Source organism: Hippopotamus amphibius, chromosome 9 (genome assembly GCF_030028045.1).
Source record: "Hippopotamus amphibius kiboko isolate mHipAmp2 chromosome 9, mHipAmp2.hap2, whole genome shotgun sequence".
Classification (NCBI taxonomy): domain Eukaryota; kingdom Metazoa; phylum Chordata; class Mammalia; order Artiodactyla; family Hippopotamidae; genus Hippopotamus; species Hippopotamus amphibius.
In genome coordinates, this window is record NC_080194.1 from 91594501 (window position 1) to 91614663 (window position 20163).

Below are 20163 nucleotides of genomic sequence, written 5' to 3' on the forward strand. Positions count from 1 at the left end.
TAACCACATTCAAGTATGATTAGTAGCTGACTTCTGTTTCTCCCACTCCAGCCTGTTGTCAAATCTTGCCAATTTTCCTTTCAGAAGGAAAGTCTTTTGAATCTGTCACTTCCTCTCCCTTCTCACTGTCTCTGCTCATTTGATTGGGTTATTGTTTAAGCCTCTGCTGTGGACTGAATGTTTTTGCCCCCCCCCCCCGCCCCCATTCATATGTTGAAGCCCTAACCTCCAATGTGTTGGTATTAGGAGGTGGGGCCTTTGGGATGTAATTAGGGTTAGATGAGGTTGTGAGGGTGGAGCCCTCACAGTGGAAAAAGTGTCCTTATTAGAAGAGGAAGAGAAACCAGAGCTCTCTACCACCCCTCCCCCCATCCCACTATGGAAGGAGAAGGAGAAGGGGCAATCGTGAATTTTTAGCTTCATCTGCAAGTCAGGAAGAGAGCCTTCACCAAGAAATGAATCTGCCAACACCTTAGTCTTGGACATCCTGGCCTCCAGAATGGTGAGAAATAACTGAGTGTTGTTGAAGCCACCCAGCCTACGGTATTTTGTTACAGCAGCCTGAGCTGACTAATACAACCTCCTGTTCAGTTTCTCTGCCACTTGTCTCCATCCCTTGTGTGGATGTTAGTTTCTTTGATGGCACTTATCACTGCTTATAGTAATATATATGTTAGTCTGTTGAATAGTTTGGTGACTCCCATCATAACCAGATGGCACCCTCCACCAAGCTGTACATCTTTTGTTCACCACCCTGGACCCAGGGCCAAGCACCATGTCGGGCACATACTACGTGCTTAATAATGTTTTTTGAAGAAATGAAATACTGACAAGGAGTGCCTCCAACCAGTTCTCCCTGTCTTTATTGTGGATTTGCTTTAAAAGAAACCCCCAAACCTATGAGCACTACAGGAAATGGATGAGTCATGCCTTCCAGTACCTACTGTCCTCTAGAATGGGGTTTGATACAATCAGCCCTAACTGCTGGAACTACCTCACATGATTACCAGCATGCAACACACGGTGACAGCCCCCCTTCTTTGCTGTCTGCAGGCAGGGCTCAGAGACCCTCCACCTGCATTGCCCTCTGGGATCCATTCCATGCAGTGGGTGGGACCATCTCAGGGGTCGTGTGTGTTCTGTGACCGTGTGTGCTTTGGGAATGGGGTGGGGAGGGATGGAGATCTTTGGGGGAAGACGAGGCAGACTCTGACTACAGCTATTTACAAACTCGGGAAAACACAGTTCAATAGAATTTCCTCTTCAGTCAATGTTGGCCCACTTCCCCTCTCCTTACTAAGAGGAAGTTCCGTTAGCTCATAGAAACATAGAATCACCCATTCCTCAGCTTGGAAAAGCCCTCGAAGGAGGTTTCTCAGTGTAAGAACAAACGGGGCTGTCTCTTGGGGACTTTATTCCAAATTCCCAAGAAGCCTGGCAGTATCTCACTGCTGTTGGAAGAACTCTCTCAGTTTCCCCCATGACCCTGGCTGTGCTGGGTGGTCAGAGAGCAGCTTAAAAGTGGCGGAGACCCAGCACAAACTCCCACTTATTCCACAGAAGGGAAGCCTGTAGCAGAGCCCTCATCCTCTGACTCCACCCTCTCTTTCGAACTACCCCGTGCTGCCTCTCTTCCATCCAAACTGGCCCCAGTTTCTGAAGAGGGATTCCTCTTACTCTCTGAATCTTCTACTCACGTCTCAGCCAGCCTTCATCCAACCTGCCCCAGAGGGCTTTCCCTTGGGGCAGACGCCACCTCTAACACTCATTTCCAGAAGAATGTGACCAACTCCACACCTCTTAACAATTTGACAAGGAGGCCTTCAGGGCAAAAGTCTGAGCAGGTTCCAAATGGTATGAGATTAGTCAAATTCTCTGAAGATGATAGATCAGTGCTTCCCCAGAATTGGTTATTAGAGTAAAAGGGGAGCGGCATCATAGGAGATGACAGGGGAACAGAGACGCGGCGTCCCCGGCCACCTCCTGGAGAATCCGGGCTGCTCCACCTGCTGGGCTGAGCTGCGGAAAGCCTCAAACCCACATGCGGCTTTTCGTGGAAGGTGGAGGTTGCTTTTAGAATTGAGGGCAGATGGCTTCCGCACTTATGAGAAGCACTCCTGGGACACACTTCCAGGTTGGGAGGAGCAGCTGGTGGGGCTCCAGGGATGCCTGGTTTGCTGTCTGCCTGGGAGGGAGGGGCCGTTAGGATCTCCTTTCAAGTTATCAGAGTTCACATCCAAAACATAGTGTTTTCCGTCCCACGGTTTCCTTTCCAGTCTTCTTACAGAACCCTCTGCACACTCTTTTACTTACATTCATTTTCATTCTTTCATTACATTATATGCCCTTTACATTACGTTGCATTCATTACATTTCCTCACTTTCAGCAATTTCGTTACATACTTAACATGCATTTTCGTGATCTCTTTCATTTTCACCCGTTTCCAAGAAAAACTTTCCATTTCTCTTTACAGCTTTAAAAGTCAATGACAGCTACTTATGCCTAGAACACCACACACCTGGCATGTGTTAAACTCTTTACGTGTGATCTCACTGAAGCCTCCTGACATCCCCACGAGGAATGATTATTTCCATTTCACAGATGAGGAAACTGGGAGTTAGTAAGAAACTTGCCCAAGGTCACAGACAATAAATGTTAACATGAGGACTTGGACCTGATTTGAGCCTAAGTCCTCAGTCTTGGTACCTTAAAGTGACATCACACAACCTACTCATTTATCATCCTTGATCATTAACAACTTGATGCCTCTACCAGCCATTGTGTTATCAGGAATCTGATTGGTTTCCCGAGATTCCTGCGGTTCTGACAATTTCTCGGAAGAAAAAACAGACATCACACATTTACAGAGCACACTCATACCCACGCCCTTGGTGGAGCCGCTCATCCTTATGAATGCAACAAGTCAGGCAACATTTTCTGGTTTCACAGATGAGGAAAAGTGGCTTCCCCAAGGTCACACGGCTAGAAACAGTGAAGCTGGAACAAGGACTCCTAGGCTCTCGAAATACCAAGAACTCTTTCCCTGTATCGTACTGCCTCTTCAACAAATAAATGAACAAAATAAATAAATAAACCTTCCAAGGAAATGCTGAGAAACCCCTCCTTCACGCCTGTTTCTAGAGGGAGTTATTATCAGACTGGCACCTACGAACATTCTGGCAGAGAGGAAGGTGCTCTGGTTGGATTCCCTGGGCCTGATGTCTATTTTCAGGATGCCACGGAGAATACAGGGCCAAGGATGACTTACGGGGGGCATACCCCAGGCCTGTCACCCCTCCCACCTTCCCTGGCCACGGACTGTAAACTGGCTTTGCAGACAGATTCTGAACTGTGGGGAAGCAGGGCCCACACCTGCCCCTCTCTGGGCCCATGGTCTGGTCGTTCTCTCAGCACAATGCCATGTACTCCTGCTACACCCGTTAGCCCTCGGCATGGGAAAGAAGCCAGCTCTGTGCAGACATGTCTTTCTCCCTTTCCAGTGTCAGGTGGGGTTGGAGATGTTACCCCAGAAGACAGCCTGGCTGACATCCATCTTGGAGGGCCCCCTAGAGATTCTTTATGTCACAGATGGGATAACTGAGGCCTTCTGAGAAGTGGCTGGCCCAAGGTCGCACAGCTGATCACTGGGAGAACAGAGATCCCAGCCCAGTGCCCTGTCCTGTAGCTGGACGTCAGCAGCAGACAAAAGTGCAGGTCCTAAGCCTGACCCTCTTGGGCAGATAAGGTGGTATCCAAGCCCAGAAGCCACCTGAAGGCCTCTGTTTTGACCAGTACAACCACCCATAGTTTCCCTGGTACTATCAGCAAGACGGTGGGGGCAGCAGGGTGAGGCAGTGTGTGGCTTGGCCACTCCAAGTGCCCCAAGGGGAATGCTGCTCTATTTGCTCGAAAGAGGGGCTGTTTACAGATGGACACAAGACATCCCCAGAGCACTGGGTTCTGAGCCAGAAGCCCCCTTCTGGATCTCAGCTGTTTGGACCCTGCTCCCTCTTTCCTCCACTAGAAATGGCCCCTGCGGCGAGGCCCCGAAGGCTCCATCCTCCCAGCTCTCCATCTTGCTGGAGGCCCTGACACATGGCTGGCCTCAGCGGGGAGGCCTGGCTTTCTGTGCTGACTTCAGCCTGGTGGCCTCACAACTCCAAAAAGCCCCATGATCCTCCTGAGCAAGCGGTCCTTCACCATATGGGAACTGTCCCCAGGAGGTGGAGATCTCTGCCCTGCCCTTCTCAGCTCTGCCGGAGTCTGCGGGGCCCCGTCTGCAGGGCAGGCTCACGCCACCCGTGTCCCCTGTGCTGGTTTGGCATCCTCCTGCCCTGGACACCTACTGGGCCTGGTGCTGGCCCCACTGGGCTTGCAGAAGAGTTCCCAGACTGGCCTTGTGCTCCACTTCTGTCCCCTGGGGCCTCTCCTCTGGGTTCAGGCAGGGTGCAGCTGAAATCAAAAGCAGCCCCTTAGCCCGAGTCACTCATTTGAGTGCAGGCTGGAGATCAGGGGCAGGGTGACCAGGTCTGAGTCAAAGCTGCCCAGGAGACTGCCCGGGGCTGCCATACATTCTAGAGAGGCAAGATCATGGGCAAAGTTCCAGTCAGATGTTCCCAAGTCACCACAGCTGGGCAAGCCCAGGAGGGACCAATCCGCAGTGGGTAGGTTCCATTGTCCAGCTGGGGCCCCTGAAGGAGCAAGGGTCATTTCTGGGGGGTCCTGTTTCATATAGCCCTTGGCCAGGGCTGGTAGAGGCCAGCCTACTTCAGCATCTGAGCACGTCCTGAATTTGGGGTCAAGGCCGTCTGCTGAGGAGGACTCTTCTTCCAGGCCGCCTGCCTCGGCTGCCTTCTCCTCTGGGCAGCGGGTCTGCTTCAGGTAGCCCTGGAAGGCCTCCGCAGCTGGGTCTTCTTCTGCGGCCACCTCAGGTCCCAGGGAACTAACATGGTCCAAACCTGAGCCACCCTGAACATCTTCAGGCTGCCCCTCAGAGTTCTGGACCAGGCCAATGCCACTGTCATCCTGGTCCCGGCTGTTTCTCCCCACCTGCAGCTCCCAGTTGGGCTCCGTGCCCAGATTCTGGCGGGGCTCCTGCAAGCAGATCCCGCTGTCCGTACTGCTGCTGCCACCACTACCGCAGCTGTCCTCCAGCAACAGAGGCGCCCCCTTTCCCAGAGTCCCCCCGGCCTGGGGGCGGGGGGCAGAGAGGAGGAACTGGACCTCATCAGTCTGTAGTGATGGCTTGGCACTGCTGAAGCCACTGTCCGTGCTGCCGTGCAGCTCTGAGTTCCTCAGCTCTGGGGACACCTTGGGGAAGGCCTCCTCGTCGAGGGGATGGATGGTGTCTTGGGTCTCCGGGGAGGAAAGTTGGCCGATGAAGCTGAAGGGACTGGGCTTCTTGAAGACCTGGGGAGGAGAGGGCAGAGTGAGAGAGGTGGTGGACGGTCACCTGCAGGCACCCACCCCAGTGTGGCCATTGGAGGCCAGGGGTCCAGGAGGTACTGCTCCAGCAGGCGGGCACTGCAGAGCCTGTACCACGCTGCCACTTGCCCTTTTGGTTTGGTTTCAGGATTGAGTTTTCCTCCTCATGCAATTCTCAGTTTGACTCAGGCCAGATACGCAAGAAGCCTGTATTCTCCGAGCTGAGACAGAATGACAGGCAGAATGGGAGGCTGCAGGGAAAGGGGAACATTCCCACGTGGCTCCTTCAGCAGTGCTTTTCAAACCCGAGAGCAGGTTGGACCCATCGACATCTTGAAATGTGTTTCAGGCTTTTTTTTTTTCACTATGACCCCAAATATGAAATGTGTTACATAATAACCTGTATATAAATAACTCATAAGTATATAACTCATATATTGATATAACTGAAATCAATTTCACAAAATAATACTTATGGTTACTACCTGTGCACCGTGATCTATTGTATTCTGTCCTGTCCTATCCCATCATATCCCAGGCTATTCATTTCATCTTTGAAAATGCTGGATGTGAGACACCAAGTTAATTTCTCCACTCCCTGAGTGTGACTCACATAAACACAAGCCTGGCTGCAGCGTGGGGCAGTGAAACAAGCACAGAACTAGCAGCTGAGGAGGCCTCGCTCCCCATTAATTACCAAGAGTCCCAGGGAAGTCCCTTAACCCCACTCCCCCCTTGCTCTTCGGCCCCAGATACACTGTATTCCTTCTGCTCTGGACAGTGCTGTCTCAGGGCCTTTGCACAGGCTACTCCTGGTTGGAATACTCTTCTCCTAGCATTATGTATGGCTGTATCCTCCTTATCATTCAGGTTTCGGCTCAGATGTCATCTCCTCAGAGAGGCTTTCTCAACCACCTCTGCTAAAGCAATGTTCCAGACAACTCTCTTCCCCTTAACCTAGTTTACTTTTTCCTAGCTCTCAGTCCCTGGAGTTATTTTTTTTTGTTTTCTGCACAGACACACACACACATACATACACACACACACACACACACACATACACACACACACACACTCACTCCCCACCCCGAACAGAATAGAAGCTCTTTGAGGGCACGAGTCATCTGTTCTTGTTGGCCACTCTGTTCCCAGAGCTTAAACTGAGCGAGCACATAGTAGGCACTCCTAAGGTTTGCTGACTGCCTTACTGACTCACTGTTGCACATCTGCCCTTGTTCCCTTTGCACATGATGATTCTAATGCAACCCTAATTGGTTGGATCCCTATTGATATCGTATAGCTTGGTGACTAAGGATGTGCATTCTGGAGCCGGACTTCACCGGTTCAAATCCCAGCCCTGCCTCTTATCAGCTGTGTCACTTTGGTCAAATCATTTATCCTCTCTGTGCTTTAGTTCCTCCTACGTAAAATGGAAATAATGACAATATTGCTTCCTGATGTTGTGGTTCATGCATGTCAACTACTTAGTGCCTGATACAGAACAGTGCCTGGTAAGAGAAAGCACTCAATAAACACTTGGTGAATTGACTTTTACTCTCCAATAACTGTCTAAAGAAGCATTATTCTTTCTGCTTCCTAGAGGAGAAAACTGAACCTTAGAGAAGTTAAATGACTTGTCCAGAGTCACACAGAAGCAAGAAACAAATCTGCGATTGGTACTCAACTGTCCTGATTTGTAATACCCACTCGTATTGCTTACTTTGCTTACTTTGCTAAATTGGTGAAGATCAAAGCAGCTAATGAATGAGAACAGGCCAGGGCATGCGAAAGTGCTTTGCGCTCTCTAAGTTATTCATAGAGCTAGTAATGACTATGATCACTAGAGGAAGGAAATGGGGCTGTACTTATTTTGAGGAGGAAAAAACTCATGAGGACAAGTCAATTCTGTTGTCCAAACGTCCAGAAGGAACAAAAAAACCAGAGCTTGCTTGTCATCTCCTTTGGCATGTTTGTATTTATGTCTATTTCACTGGTTTGCATTAAACTTAATAGTTGATTTGTTGGCTGCCCCACCAGACGTAGTCACGCCCCTTGCGACCCGTGGCTGCATCACTCAGCTGCTTTTGTATGACATTTTGCATGTTGTAGGTGCTTGGTAACTGTAACTCAATTGCCACCTCTCTCTTACTAGATGTCTTTCCTCAAGCTCAATAAAGACTCCCATCCAGTGGTCCTTTCCCACCTTTCTGCTTTCCAGTTATCCATCCCTGAGGCAGGCCCCTTGGCGCAAGGCAGCCGCACCCTTCTTCTCTCCCCTCCATCCCCATCCCCACTGAGTTCTTACTCAAAATAATTTCAGAGGGCCTTTTTCTCTCTCATTTTTCCTAGAGATCCTGGGATCCCTGCGGAGGGTCCTCTTCCACCTGTGAACTTCCCTAGGCCCCTGTCTCCCTGACGGAGCCCACCCTTCCAGCCAAGCCCTTGACCATCACAGTAATGCCAGCTGTGGGGACTGTCTTTGGTCCAGTTTGAATCCCAGATCAGAGATGGGCTGAGGTTTGGAAATGCTGCTCAATGCAGCAGGTTGAACTTTCGAGGCCGGCTGACGGCAAATGCAGCGTTTGTCAGCACTGTGTAGCAGGAGGAGAGCCTATGGGAAGGGGGGAGATGCTGCCTCCTCTGTGAAGCCCTCCTCTCAGCATCCTCTCCACTCTGCGCTCTCCCACCCTGACAGCAGCCCTTTGTCTTCCTGTTCCAGAGCGCTCATCACCAGCCTCTAGGGGTGGGAAAGGCTGGGCTCCGGCCCTGACTCTTCCGGGCTGTGGGACCCTCTGCATGTAACAATCTCTCTGCGCCTCGGTTTCCTCAGTTGTAAAGTGAGGCTATAGCTACCTGACTGCGAGGTACTGATGCACAGGGGCTGGTCCGTGGCCAGTTGTTAGCAAATAGTAACAAATGGCTTGTGGCGGTGGGGGGGGGGGATTACTGTGTCTTATCTGGGGCACCACAAGGCAACATTCTCCCTGCTGGGCCTGGCATTCGAGTCCTCCCTCCGCCCCCACGCTGCTTGACGGAGGTGCCTCTGATAATGTCCGGGCTGAGGGCACGGACTGCCTGGGAGGGCACTTCCTGCCTCCCGGAGTCCTGGGGGGGCCGGGAAGGATGGGGCAGTGGCCTCCGCATGAGACTCACCAGGACGGCGGGCAGCTTTCCCCGGCGCCGCACATACAGCTGGAAGGCCAGGAAGAAGCCCAGGGCTCCGTAGAGCAGCAGGACAAAGGTGAAAAAGATGCTGAGGTTGGTCACGGTGAAATCTGCAGGCCCAGAGAGAGGGGTTTATGGCCTGGTGCTGTGGGGTGTGGAGGGGGAGTCCCCGGGGATCCCATGGCCCCTCTTAGGAGCCTCTCAGTGAGTGGCCAAGTGACCACCACCCCCGCCCTCCAGGCTACCTCTAGGCCACAACTCTGGAGGCCATGCCTGGATTCTTGGGAATCCCTGCCTGGACCTCCAACCTCTGCCCTGAAGGATTCCCTCACTAGACACATGGACTTGGCCTATCCAGCTCTCCGTGCAGAACTCACATGAAGGCACACAGAGCAGTGGGGCAGGATGCTACAGCAGGTAAGAAGGGAGGCTTTGGGAGCAGCCAGACCTGGGTTCAAATCCCAGCTCTACCACTTACTAGCTGTGAGGCTGTGGACAAATGAGCCAGCCTCTCTGAGCCTTAGTTTCACCATCTACAAAACGGGCAAAATAATAGTGCCTACCGCATAGACGGTTGTGAAGTACATGGCACTTATCACCTACCAAGCGGTTTATAATAGACCCCCTTATCTGTGGTTTTGCTTTCTGTGGTTCCAGTTACCTGTGGTCAACTGTGGTCTAAAAACATTAAATGGGAGATTTCCAGAAGTAAACAATTCATCAGTTAAATAGTGTGCCGTTCTGAGTAGCCTGATGAAATCTCACACTGTCCCGCCCTGTCCCGCCTGCAACATGAATCATCCCTTTGGCCAGCGGATCTCACCCGTGAGTAACTTAGTGCCTGCCTCAGTTATCAGATGGACTGTTGTAGTATCCAGTGCTTTTGTTCAAGTAACACTTATTTTACTCAATAACGGCCCCAATGTGCAAGAGTAGTGATGCTGGCAATTTGGGCATTCTCTTAAAATTTTCTTAAATTTAATTTATAAATTAAACTTTGTCATAGGTATGTATGTATAGGAAAAAAAACATAGTATATATACTTGCTTTCAAGGCATCCACTGGGGGTCTTGGAACATATGAGCCACGGTTAAGGGGGCACTACTGTACTTATGTTATCTGATTCTCATAACCACCTTAGGAGGTAAATACTATGATCACCCCTGTTTTTATAGATTAGCATCCTGAGGCCCAGAGAGGTTAAGCAAGTTGCTCAAGGTCGTATATTTCATAAGTGGTGAAGCTGAGATTTGAACCTAGATCTGTACACAAAACGATTTCTACATCAATGAGCGGATGTTGAAAAAGTTCTTAAGGCTCCCTGGCACACAGATGGTGCCTTACTCTGCTTCAGTGTGAGTGAGGCTTAGATGACAGTGAGCTTGTGAGTGTCTGCCATAGGCTGAAATGTACTATAGAAAAGGAAGGAGTCCCTCTGGTCATTGCTGGACGCTGCCCACACTGGACTGGGGGCACTCCCAGTGCACTGACTGTTGGCATGATTCGCCGGGCACTTGACAGACGTTGTCCTGCGTAGCCGGCTACAGCCTCCTCTGGGCACACCCTATCTTCCCAGCCAGACTGTAAGATCCTTGCGGGCAGGACCATGGCCTTCACACTCCATATTCCCTTCCCTCCCTCCCCTTCCCAGTACTTGGCTGAGAGCCTGGCACAGTATTTGCTGACTTTCGCAGCTATGGGAGACATCAGCTCAGTTCTGCTTCCTCTGAGGGGGAGGAGGGGAAGTTCTGAGAAGCCTTTGGTGCCCCCAGCTCCAAGAAAGGACAGCAGAGGAATATAACAAACAGGAACCAACACAGCTGACTGAGGGGGGCTGGGGAGGGGCTCCCGGGAGCACAGCGGGGCTCCAGGGGAAGCACCTGCAGAATTGGGAGACCTGGCTCTGTGGCCACACCCTGGAAGTTGCTTGTGGGTACTGAGCCTCAATTTCCATATCTCTAAAATGGGGACAATAGGAGCTCTTTCACAGGGCTGTGTGAGGATGGAGAGCTGTGTTGGGGTGGGAGGCCCGAGCACAGTGCCCTATATCGGCAGCCCTCAATGGATGCTTTCCGGACCTGTGAGGCCCTCCTTGGCTTCCTCCTGCCTCCCTCCTGCCCAGACAGCAGCCCTGACCAACTCACACTGTGGGGCGAGCGTGATGCACTTCTCCTCGGACCAGACCTCCTTGTTCACTCGGGAGCTGACAGACGGTTTCACCCTGACACAGAACTCTCCCACCCCTCTCGGCGCTGGGAGGCTGAAGTTTTCATATGCTACCTTGGCATGGGGCTGAAACGGAAACAACCATAGCAATAAACACAAGAGCCTAGTTCTACGGCACATGGAAGTTGAGAGCTGGAGGGGCCTTTAGAGATGCTCTAAAGCATTGCAGGCCAACCCCCTTCAATGTTCTTTTTCTAAGATAAAAAACCTTGCATTATTAAGGCAGCCCAAGATCTCGGTGATTACTATGATTTAGTTTGTATGAAAAGAGAAAAGGAAGTATTTTAGCGATACTGAGGACCTGGAGGGTCTGGAATCAACTGTGGTGGAAAGGAAAGAGGATGGATTTTGCAGATTCCAGATCCCCCACTTATGGGAGTGTGCTTGGGCATCTACATAGCCTCTCAAGAGTCTCATTTCCCCATCTACAAAAATCCACCTGCAAGGGGATCGGAAACAATAGTTATAAAATGTCTCCCGTGCCACCTGACACCTAGCAGGCATTGTCTTCACCTGGCAGAAGCACAGCTTTGAGGGCTGCGGCCATCTCAACTCCCCCCACCTGCCCCACAACCTCCCTCAACTCTACTGGCAAAGTTCCCCAGCGGTGCAAAAAAGGCACTTCCGGCCCAGGTGACAGGGAAGCCTGGCCTTGGTGAATCCCATACCTTATAGTGTCCCGGTACCTTGCGAACTTCAATCTCGTACTCCCGGAAGTTGTGGAAGATGTTTTCATATGTGTCGCCTGCAGGGGCCACCTTGGGCCTGGGGGGCTGGATCACCCCAAAGATGTTGCCGTTGTGTATCTCTAGCTTCACGCTGTCAACTGTCAGAGTCACTGGGTGGGGAGACAACACCATGAGGCCCGCAGGCTGGGGAGGGCCTGGGCACCGCATGCATGCCTGCCCTCCAGGGTTCAGCTTTACCCACCCTAAAACCTGGGCTACAGGTTTCTCAACCTGGCAGAACATAAGGATTTCCTGGGGAGCATGTTAAAAACACAGATGTCCGGACCCACTCAAGACACAGTGAATCTGAATTTTGGAAGCTGGGCCCTGGAAACATCTATTTTAAACACACTCCTCAGTCATGTTTCTGCAGCCAGTGGAGTACTGGACTGTGGGCAGGCATTTGGGAGACAATGACCTCTAAGAGCATCATTCTGACTTCTGTAGAGCAGGCTTGCCACATAGAGCATGGCCAGTCCTCACCTACAGAATGAAAGAATCCCATCACATCTGGGCTTATTCTTTTCTCTCTGCAGAAAGAAACGCCCAACTTTGCTTCAGGAGCACCTCCCTGCTTTGAAGCCTCACACCCTGATCCTGGGGAATTCATCCCTAAAGGGAGGAGGACCCAATCTGAATCCTGCCTACTGCTTGCTGCCCTCTGCTGAGGGCTTATGGCTTCGCTTCCTGTCCCAGAAGCCTGCAAGGACAGTCACCTGGCCCTCGTGACTCAGCTGCCCCAACTCACCCAGGACTTCTCTTCTGTAGGATAAACAACTCCAGTTCCCTTTTAAATCTTGAACTACTTGGCTGTTTTCATCAAAACCTTCTCCAAAGTCCTGACTCAGGCTTGTTTGGGCAACTAAATCCCCAGCCAGGAAGCTAGGCAGTTCATGGTAAGTTATGGGAACAGAGAGAAAAGTTCTAGACTAGCATGTCTGGCTGGAAAGGACCCTGAAAGCCATGTTCTAGGCCCAGGGGAGGAAAAGCACCTTCGTCCATGGAGAAGCGGGTGATGGGATAGGTCCAGTTTGAGTGCCGGTTTCCATCCACTGCCCGAACTCTGGCTCGGTAGCCATTGCTATGGTACAGGTCCAGGGTCTCCAAGGTGAGATCACAGAACAGCACCAGGGTCTGGTTACAGCTGGGGATGCGTTTCCAGCAGATGGGCTCTACTTCATACCTAGGGAGATAGTGCAGTAGGCATTGGGAGAGGAACTTGTGCTCAAATCTAGCCCCCTTAGAGGTGAAGCAAGAGGCAAGGGGAGAGCTCTCATGACGGTACAGCCCTCAGGGGTGCCCTCCAGTCTGGGGCATCTAGTTGCAAGGCGATCTCCCTTGGTTCTGGGACCCTGTACCGATTTCTCTGTTGTGCAGAGGACTCTTAGATTGGAATATGAACAACTCAAATGCCAGCTCCTTCAGGAAGACTTGCCACTCCCTGCAACACAGCCCAGTTCCTCCCTTCTCCCAACTACATCTGCAGTCCTTAGGGCTTCCTACTCTCCAACTGTCTTATGGATGCTTTTCCTGTTTTCCCAATGAGATGGAAACATCTTGAGGGTAAAGGCAATACCTTGGCTTTCTCACCCCAGAGCTCCCGGCACACTGCTCAGTGCATATGAAACTTGATCAGTGCTTGTCAACTGATGGATGTGTGGCAGGGTCCTCGCTGGTGTCATTTCAGTAACAAGGCAGGTATTTTCCCATGCCAGGGGGTTGAAGGAGATGGACTCACCCACTCCCTTACTCACCTCCCTCCTGTCTCCATCCTCCCTTTTGCTTACCTCAGGAGCTCCACTTCATAGTAGGTACTCTCGGACTGATTCTGGATGGGTGTCCAGTGGAGGACGTGGTGGAAAAATTCTGCTTCAAACCATGCAGATGGAGGTCTGGGCAGTTCTGTCCACAGGGAGAAGAGTGTCAGTACCAGAGCTAGCAGAGCCCCCCGCCACCCCGCCTAGGGAGGACGTGATGGTGGTGATGGTGGCAAGCATTCTAACAGCTCCCATTTAACCGAGCACTTTACCTTGAGCTGAGCACTCAGCTAAGTACTTTACATACATCATCTCATTTAATTACCACAATAGTCCTACAAGGTATGTATTTATTACCCCAATTTTACCAGGGAAGAAATGAAGGTTCAGAGAGGTTATGTGACTTGCCCGAGGCCAATGGGAGTAGTGAGGGGTAGAGTGGGCCCTTGAATCCAGATGTGTCTGATCCCAGTGCTAGTGTGGTGTTCTTAAAGCACTGTCCTGTGCTATCTGTGATCAGAAGCAGAAGTGCTGGCTGAGAAGAGACAAGCTGGGTATAATGTCTCCCACGTAAGAAGGCAGGTGCTGAGGGCTAAGGTGTGCCCACAGTGAGCTCTCAGCTGAGCTGGGGCCCTGGCTCTGCCCAATCCCTCTCCCTGCTCCAGCCCCATCCCAAGGTCTGCTCCCCATCCCCACACCTGGTCCCCGCCCTGGTCCCAGCCCTGGCTCTAGCCCAAGGTCCCCCTCTCTGGAGTTCTTTGGATACACGGATACCCTTCTAGTTGGCATCTACCTGTTTCTCTTCACAGAACCCCAAGCTGAGTGCTTGCCCCTTACCCCAGGGTTCTAGGAGGGCTTTACTACAGCCAGATGTCCAGCCTCAGGCTGAGTAGGACAGGCAGTCCTGGTTCTAGACTGGGCTGAGGATGCTTCCAGAAAGAACTGGCACCCTTGGCTCCAAGGTGAGATACTAAATACCAATGCCTCTTTCCACCTCCTGTCTTTGCCTCCTATCCACACACACCATTCACCATGGGAAACTAACTTCAAGAGCCTCAAACTAGTACTTGCTAGTGTGACTCAGGCAAATCATTTAACTTTGCTGAACTGGTTCTCTCATTTGTAAGAATGAGATAAATACACCTACTTTAAGAGTCTTGCCAATTAAATGCAATTAAGTACATCAAGGTCAATACCCTCACCCAGTACCTCCTCTCTCCTCCTCAGTCCCTTAACGTCTCTCCATCTGACAGCAACTCCCAGGCTCCCCCTGTTCTCCAACTTCTCATCATCTTTCTAATAATGCTTCTTTTTTTCTGACTGTCATTCTCACTTAGAAAGCACATTTGTTCCAGTCCCTTGCTTTCTTTCTTACTCTCTTTGATCCTCAAGTCTGTGTCTCGATTTCAAAACAGTATATAGAAAGTAATTTGTTACAGTGGGTCTTTGTGGTGTTTGGGCTGCACGTCCCCAGCTCAGCTCTCGATCATGTGAATGGTGACTGCATGTTTTACTTCGTATCCTGGCGTCATGTAGAAGCAGTTTCAGTCTCTGCTCTCCCTGCCTCTGCTCCTGGTCCCTCCGACTCCTGGCCCTTTCACTCTCTCCCTCCAGGATTTAGTCTTTTCAATTGCAGAAACTTTCCAGGATCTCTGGCTGGGTTAGGAGAGCTAAGGAATAGCAGGAGGGAGGAGGGAGACAGGTGGCAGTGGGAGTGCACTGGGGGCTAAAGAAGAATGGATGATCCCATGGGGGCCACAGGTCTGAGATGGGGTGACATGGCACGGGGCAGAAATAAGTTAATTGGAGAGCTAAGGGAAGGTAGAGTCAGCCTGAGATCAAAGTAATTCCCCAGAAGGACCAGCAGTCCCATCATTTGAACTAGAACAACAAAAAAGCCGGGGTAAATTTATGACTCACAGGGAGGAGGGTGGACGATGAGTTGGGGGTGGGGGTGGGGGATTCATTTAACTTCTCTATCCACACTTTCCCACCCCCCCCAATCAATCTCAGCCTCCTCCACGTCCACAACGGGCGAGCCTGAGATCCAGGCTTGCCAGAATGAGGGAGATTCGGGGAAGGGGGAGGATAATGGGCGCCCCGCTCCGCAGAGGGCCAGTCAGACCGGATTCTTCGTGGGACGCAGAGCTTTAATGTAGGAGTGACGACGGGTGGGAGAGGGAGCCGGGCGAGCGGGGAGAGGGCAGGGCTGGACCGCGATCCTTACCGTGCGCGCGGGAGCCGAGGAGCAGGCTGAGGAGCGCCGCCAGCGGCACGATCAGGCGCGGCAGCATCCTGGGCGCGCCGCATCCTCCGGAGCGGGAGCCGGACCGGAGCCGAAGCGGGAGCCGGGATGCTCGCCTCCCGTCCCGGCTCTGCCGAGATGGGACTGGAAACCTCCGGCCGCCTGCCCCGCCCACGCCCCGCGAGGCTGACGTCCAAGGGGGCGGGGCCTCGAGACGCCCCGCCCCCGAGCCGCGGCGTCTGGGAGCCAGAATCGCCGCGGAGCGCGCACAGCCCTGGCGGTAGAGAGGAAGCCAGGGGTAGAGCCGGGGATTGCTGTCCCGGGGCGGGGCCGGGCTCTGGCCAACTCTCACCGTCGTCGCCTCTCGGGGCCCCCAGTGTAGCCGGGTGAAAGCCGTCTGGGTAGCCTGGAGGTGTGTGCGTGTGTGCGTGTGTGTTGGGGCGCAAGTGGCGCGGGACAGCCTTGCCCCTGTGGGTGCGGAAGGTGGCGTGAGGCTGTCAGAGCAAATTTTACGGAAGAGTAGGGTTGGGATCCGCAGCCGCTCGGATTTGGGAAGCAGATTGTCCCAGGTGCTCAGGGGCTGTGTGAGAGGACGCGTGTGAGAGCCTCGGTGTTGCCAAATATCTTGACGTCGGGCTCTGAGCTAAACCAACAGTAAAATAGGCAGTCCTCTGCCTGCTTAATATTTTGGAAGGGGTGCTGACGACGTCTTCCAGTCTTTTTTGGTTTCCCTCGCCTGCCTGGAATCTCATGCTTAGAGTTTTTTTGTCTGTTTTGTTTTGTTTTTGTTTGTTTTGTTTTTTGTTTTTTCCTGCTGGGTAATAGCGCTCCGGAGAACTGGGTAAACGCCATCAGTCAGTTGGCTCATATGAGGCTTCGCTCCAAGTGCACAGAACATATCAGGACATGGGACACAAACTGTCCTCTTCACCGTTGTTGGGTGGTGACATATGCTTCAGACTTTGTGTGTGTATGGGGGCGGGGGTGGGGGATGGAAATCCCATCCTGTATGTGAGGATCTACCTTGGAACTAGAAAGACCTCATTTTTGGATGGTGGTTGGTGAAAGTCAGGGATCCACTGGCCACATGGGAAAAGTGTATGTGCGAGCCCAGCAGGACACCTAGTCAGTCGGGGCCACCCTAAGTGGACAGCTCTTGTTGTCACGCTTTCACATCTGCCCCGAGGAAGAGTCCTGGGGGTTATTAATGCGTGAGGATATTTTTTGCACCCTCTGTTGCTCAACTGAGAGATTAAAAGGTAGCCAATTGCTCAGAAGTACCCAGGCATGACCCAAGGGTGTGGCTACTGTTTGAAACGGCTTCTTAGTTCCCATTGACCTTTACAAGGAGGAATATGCTGCACTGTGTTTTTCTAAACTTGTCTTTACTTTTAGTTTTGTGCTGTGCTGTAAGAGTTTACAAGTCTGTACCCCCTCACCATTTTGAAGAAGGATCAGGATTCTTCATCCATTCATATGACATACATTTAATGCATATTATTGTGAGCTTGGGGATATAATGTGCCTGCACACTGTTGAGGCTGAGGATAAAATGGTGATGAAAACAAGGTCCCTTCCCCCAAGAAATGAACTCTCAGCTAGAGACAGAAAGTGAACAGAGATTTTTAATATGCTCTGGAAAGGGAAGTAAAGGCTTGCGTGGGGACACAGGAAACAGACACTGTGCCACAACTGGGGTCAAGGATAAGGAAGGCTTCCTGGAGGAGGTGACAACTAAGCTGAGACCTGAGGAATCAGTACGAGGTAGCTGGGTGAAGAGGGGACAGGGAGGGTGTTCCAGGCACAGGCAAGTATATGCTTAGATATGAGGGGATATGGCATTTTCTGAAGAATCCTGTAGAGTGGGTAAATAAGCATCCCTATTTTAAGAAGAGGAAACCACCATGACTGACAAAGGTTAATGTTTTGTTCAGGGCAGAGTCAGCATTTGAATGTAGACTCTTCCAGTGTATCCTGGTGCCTCAAAGAAGGCACCTAGAACAGGAGTTATGTCAGACGTATGATTACCATATTTTTCTCTTTTAAGAAATTCAGTGTTTATTTTGGTTTGTATTCAGTTATTCAATCTCAGTGTTGTGAAAAGTCCATCTAAGGTTCAGTGATTTCTGGTATTCATACCAGTATCGGGACAGATAATAGAAAGTAATTATAATAGTATCTTTCGTTTATTGAACTGTCACTACATATCAGTCATTCTGCTAAATACTTAATATATTATATCAGAGACTGGCTATCCCATTTCCTTTTCCTGGGCACACATGACAACTACATTTGCTAGCTTGCTTTGTAATTATGGAATATGTGACTGGGTTTTAACCAATGTAAAGTTGAATTGATGGGTGCCACTTTCGGGCCTGGCCTCTAACGCTGACTTTGCTATTCTGTCAGCCATTGGAGGGGGCCTAGTGGAGGACTCCAAGGGGATGGAGGGAGCTTGGGTCCCTGAATCACCTCTTGGAGGGGAGCTATTCAGGAAAGATACCCAATCTACATCAGCCTGTGACTTGAGTGAGGAACAACTCTTATTGTATGTAAATCAACTGAGATTTGGGGATTTTTGTTATAGCAGCTAATGTTAACTACCCTGATTAATGTGCAAACATTGTCTCATTTAATCCTTACTACTACCCAGTTAGATTGACATAATTATTAAGGTTTTACAGATGGGGAAATGAGGTCAGGGACTATACCACTTGTTTGTATCACTCAGCCAGTGAGTGGCAGAGCTAAGATTACAGCTCAGCTCTGGTTGACTCCAGAGTTCCTGCTTTTACCACCATATAAACAATGCCCTTCCCAATCTTGGAAGAGTTCTTGGAAAAGACAAGTGTCTAGTGAGTTGAGAGAGAGAGAGAAAGAGAAGGTGAGGGTGGGGGAGGAGGAACAGCTCAGGGCTGAGTGTGGTGGGAAAAGGGAATGCGAGGACCCCCAGAGAACTGGGTAGAAGAGCTGGGTAGACGCCTTGCCCCCATGGCCACACTAGGAAAATTTTAGGACAAGTTTTGGGCTCTGGATAGTTCTGTTGTCTCATTTTCTCTCTCCTTCGCACTAGGCATCAGGCTGATACTTCTTGCATGGGCACCACCGCAGGGTAGGGTGCACATCTGAGTGGTAGGAAGTCCAGCTCGAGTGTGGTAACAGATATGGCTTGCAGTTTCTGTCCCTGGACTGGTGATTAGGGAAGTTCCAGGCCTTGTGATCACTGTGTCACAGCTAAACGTAACAGGGAGAGAAACTTCGCCGGAATCAACCCTGAGAAGAAATCAGAGAAAAGGAAGCTGTTTGGGGATACTTGGTAGTTATTGGGTCAAGCAGAATGACAGATGTGGGGGGAAGAGGTCACAGAGGGCCAGCTGAGCCCCAGGACGAGCCTTCCTGCTGTTGGGTACAGAACCTAATTTACATCCACATCCATTCACTGTCTGCCTGCTGTCTCCTGGCTGAGAATAGAAGAGCTCAGCAGGGATAGAACCCCCTTCTGAATGTCTCTCTCTCTTCTGTTCAGATGGTGGCTCAGACTTGAATGGGGAGTTGCTTGAATTTTAATTGAGTGGGTGATAGTCCTCCCTAAAGGGTTCTGGGCAGGAGAGAGACATGGCAGATTTGCATTTTAAATAGAAGAGGAAACCCAGAGCATGGAGGTAACTAGCTAAGGTGACTCAGCTAGTTAGTGGCAGAGTCAAAACCCTGGTCTCCTGATTGAAGTTAAACTCTTTGCCTGACATGCCCCAGCAACTGAGCTTGTGGAACTAGGAAAACCATTGTGAGTCGTGTGTCGTGTTTTGTGCCCACTAGCAAAGAGAAAAGGGGAAGAAATACTGGTCTCCCAGGTGAGGGGCCTCCCCTGCTAATTCCCTTGAATCAGCAGAGCTGGGGCCAAGAGCCATCTCAAGTCTGCAGTGTACCCGGGATATCATTCTTGGTCAGTGGTCAAGATTCACAAGGGTGCTGGGAGGAGCCTGTGGGCCTCAGAAACAGGAGATGTAGTTCTCGCCCCAGCTTGGCCACTGCCAGGTGTGTGCCCTTGGACCAGTCCCTTTACCTCTATTAGCTAATGATAAGACTGGAGTAATTGTCACTTTCTTGGGCTGTTGTAAGGCCTGATACTGAAGTGTTCTGACAAGTAATAGAGGCTTCCCAAATAAGAGGGGGTGTGGCTAGTGGACATTTTCAGCAGAAAGGCCTCATACTGACTAGAGGGGAGGGAGTCAGTGCCCTTCCCCGTTGTCTGCAATCACTTGTCCTTTCTCCAGGCTGTATGTTGTGCTGAGCCCCACGCCACTCCAGGATGAACAGGGCCTCTGAACATACTCGGACTCCTCCGCACCTCCAATCATCTTATCAGGAAGAGTGAGGACCTAGTCTATTGCCATTGCTCTCATGAACCTGGATAAGGTTCATGAACATTGTTAAAACATGCCATTCATGTCAAGAAACAGCTGTTTTCCTTCTGTAGTCCAGAAGACTTCTCCAGTTTTTAGGGGTGTCGTTTCCCCTTAATTCTAAACTTAGCAGTGGTCTGAGCGCCCATCCTACGCGTGGAGGAAGTTCGTCTGCTCTTGGGTTTCCACTCCCAGCAAACGTGTGGGGCTCTCC

The 20163-nt window shown here is 51.1% G+C and overlaps 1 protein-coding gene across 1 annotated transcript; it reads right to left on the reverse strand.

The window, feature by feature from the left end:
* Positions 1 to 1910: 1910 nt before the first annotated feature.
* Positions 1911 to 15662, reverse strand: IL10RA (interleukin 10 receptor subunit alpha). Its single transcript, XM_057747381.1, has 7 exons — positions 15529 to 15662; positions 13332 to 13446; positions 12537 to 12727; positions 11485 to 11654; positions 10735 to 10882; positions 8579 to 8700; positions 1911 to 5410 (listed from the first exon to the last, which is right to left on the reverse strand). Exons 1-7 carry the CDS (start codon positions 15593 to 15595, stop codon positions 4484 to 4486), a joined length of 1740 nt encoding a protein of 579 aa, XP_057603364.1. The 5' UTR covers positions 15596 to 15662; the 3' UTR covers positions 1911 to 4483.
* Between the last annotated feature and the right edge of the window lie 4501 nt (positions 15663 to 20163).

Bases quoted from the DNA above. Each gene is read 5' to 3' on its own strand.
- IL10RA (XM_057747381.1), bottom strand. From the start codon at position 15,595: ATGCTGCCGCGCCTGATCGTGCCGCTGGCGGCGCTCCTCAGCCTGCTC. The intron at 13,447-15,528 runs GTAAGGATCGCG...CCCTGTGGACAG, and splicing joins CCTCGGCTCCCGCGCGCACG to AACTGCCCAGACCTCCATCT. The intron at 5,411-8,578 runs GTGAGTCTCATG...TCTCCTCCCCAG, and splicing joins GAAAGCTGCCCGCCGTCCTG to GTCTTCAAGAAGCCCAGTCC.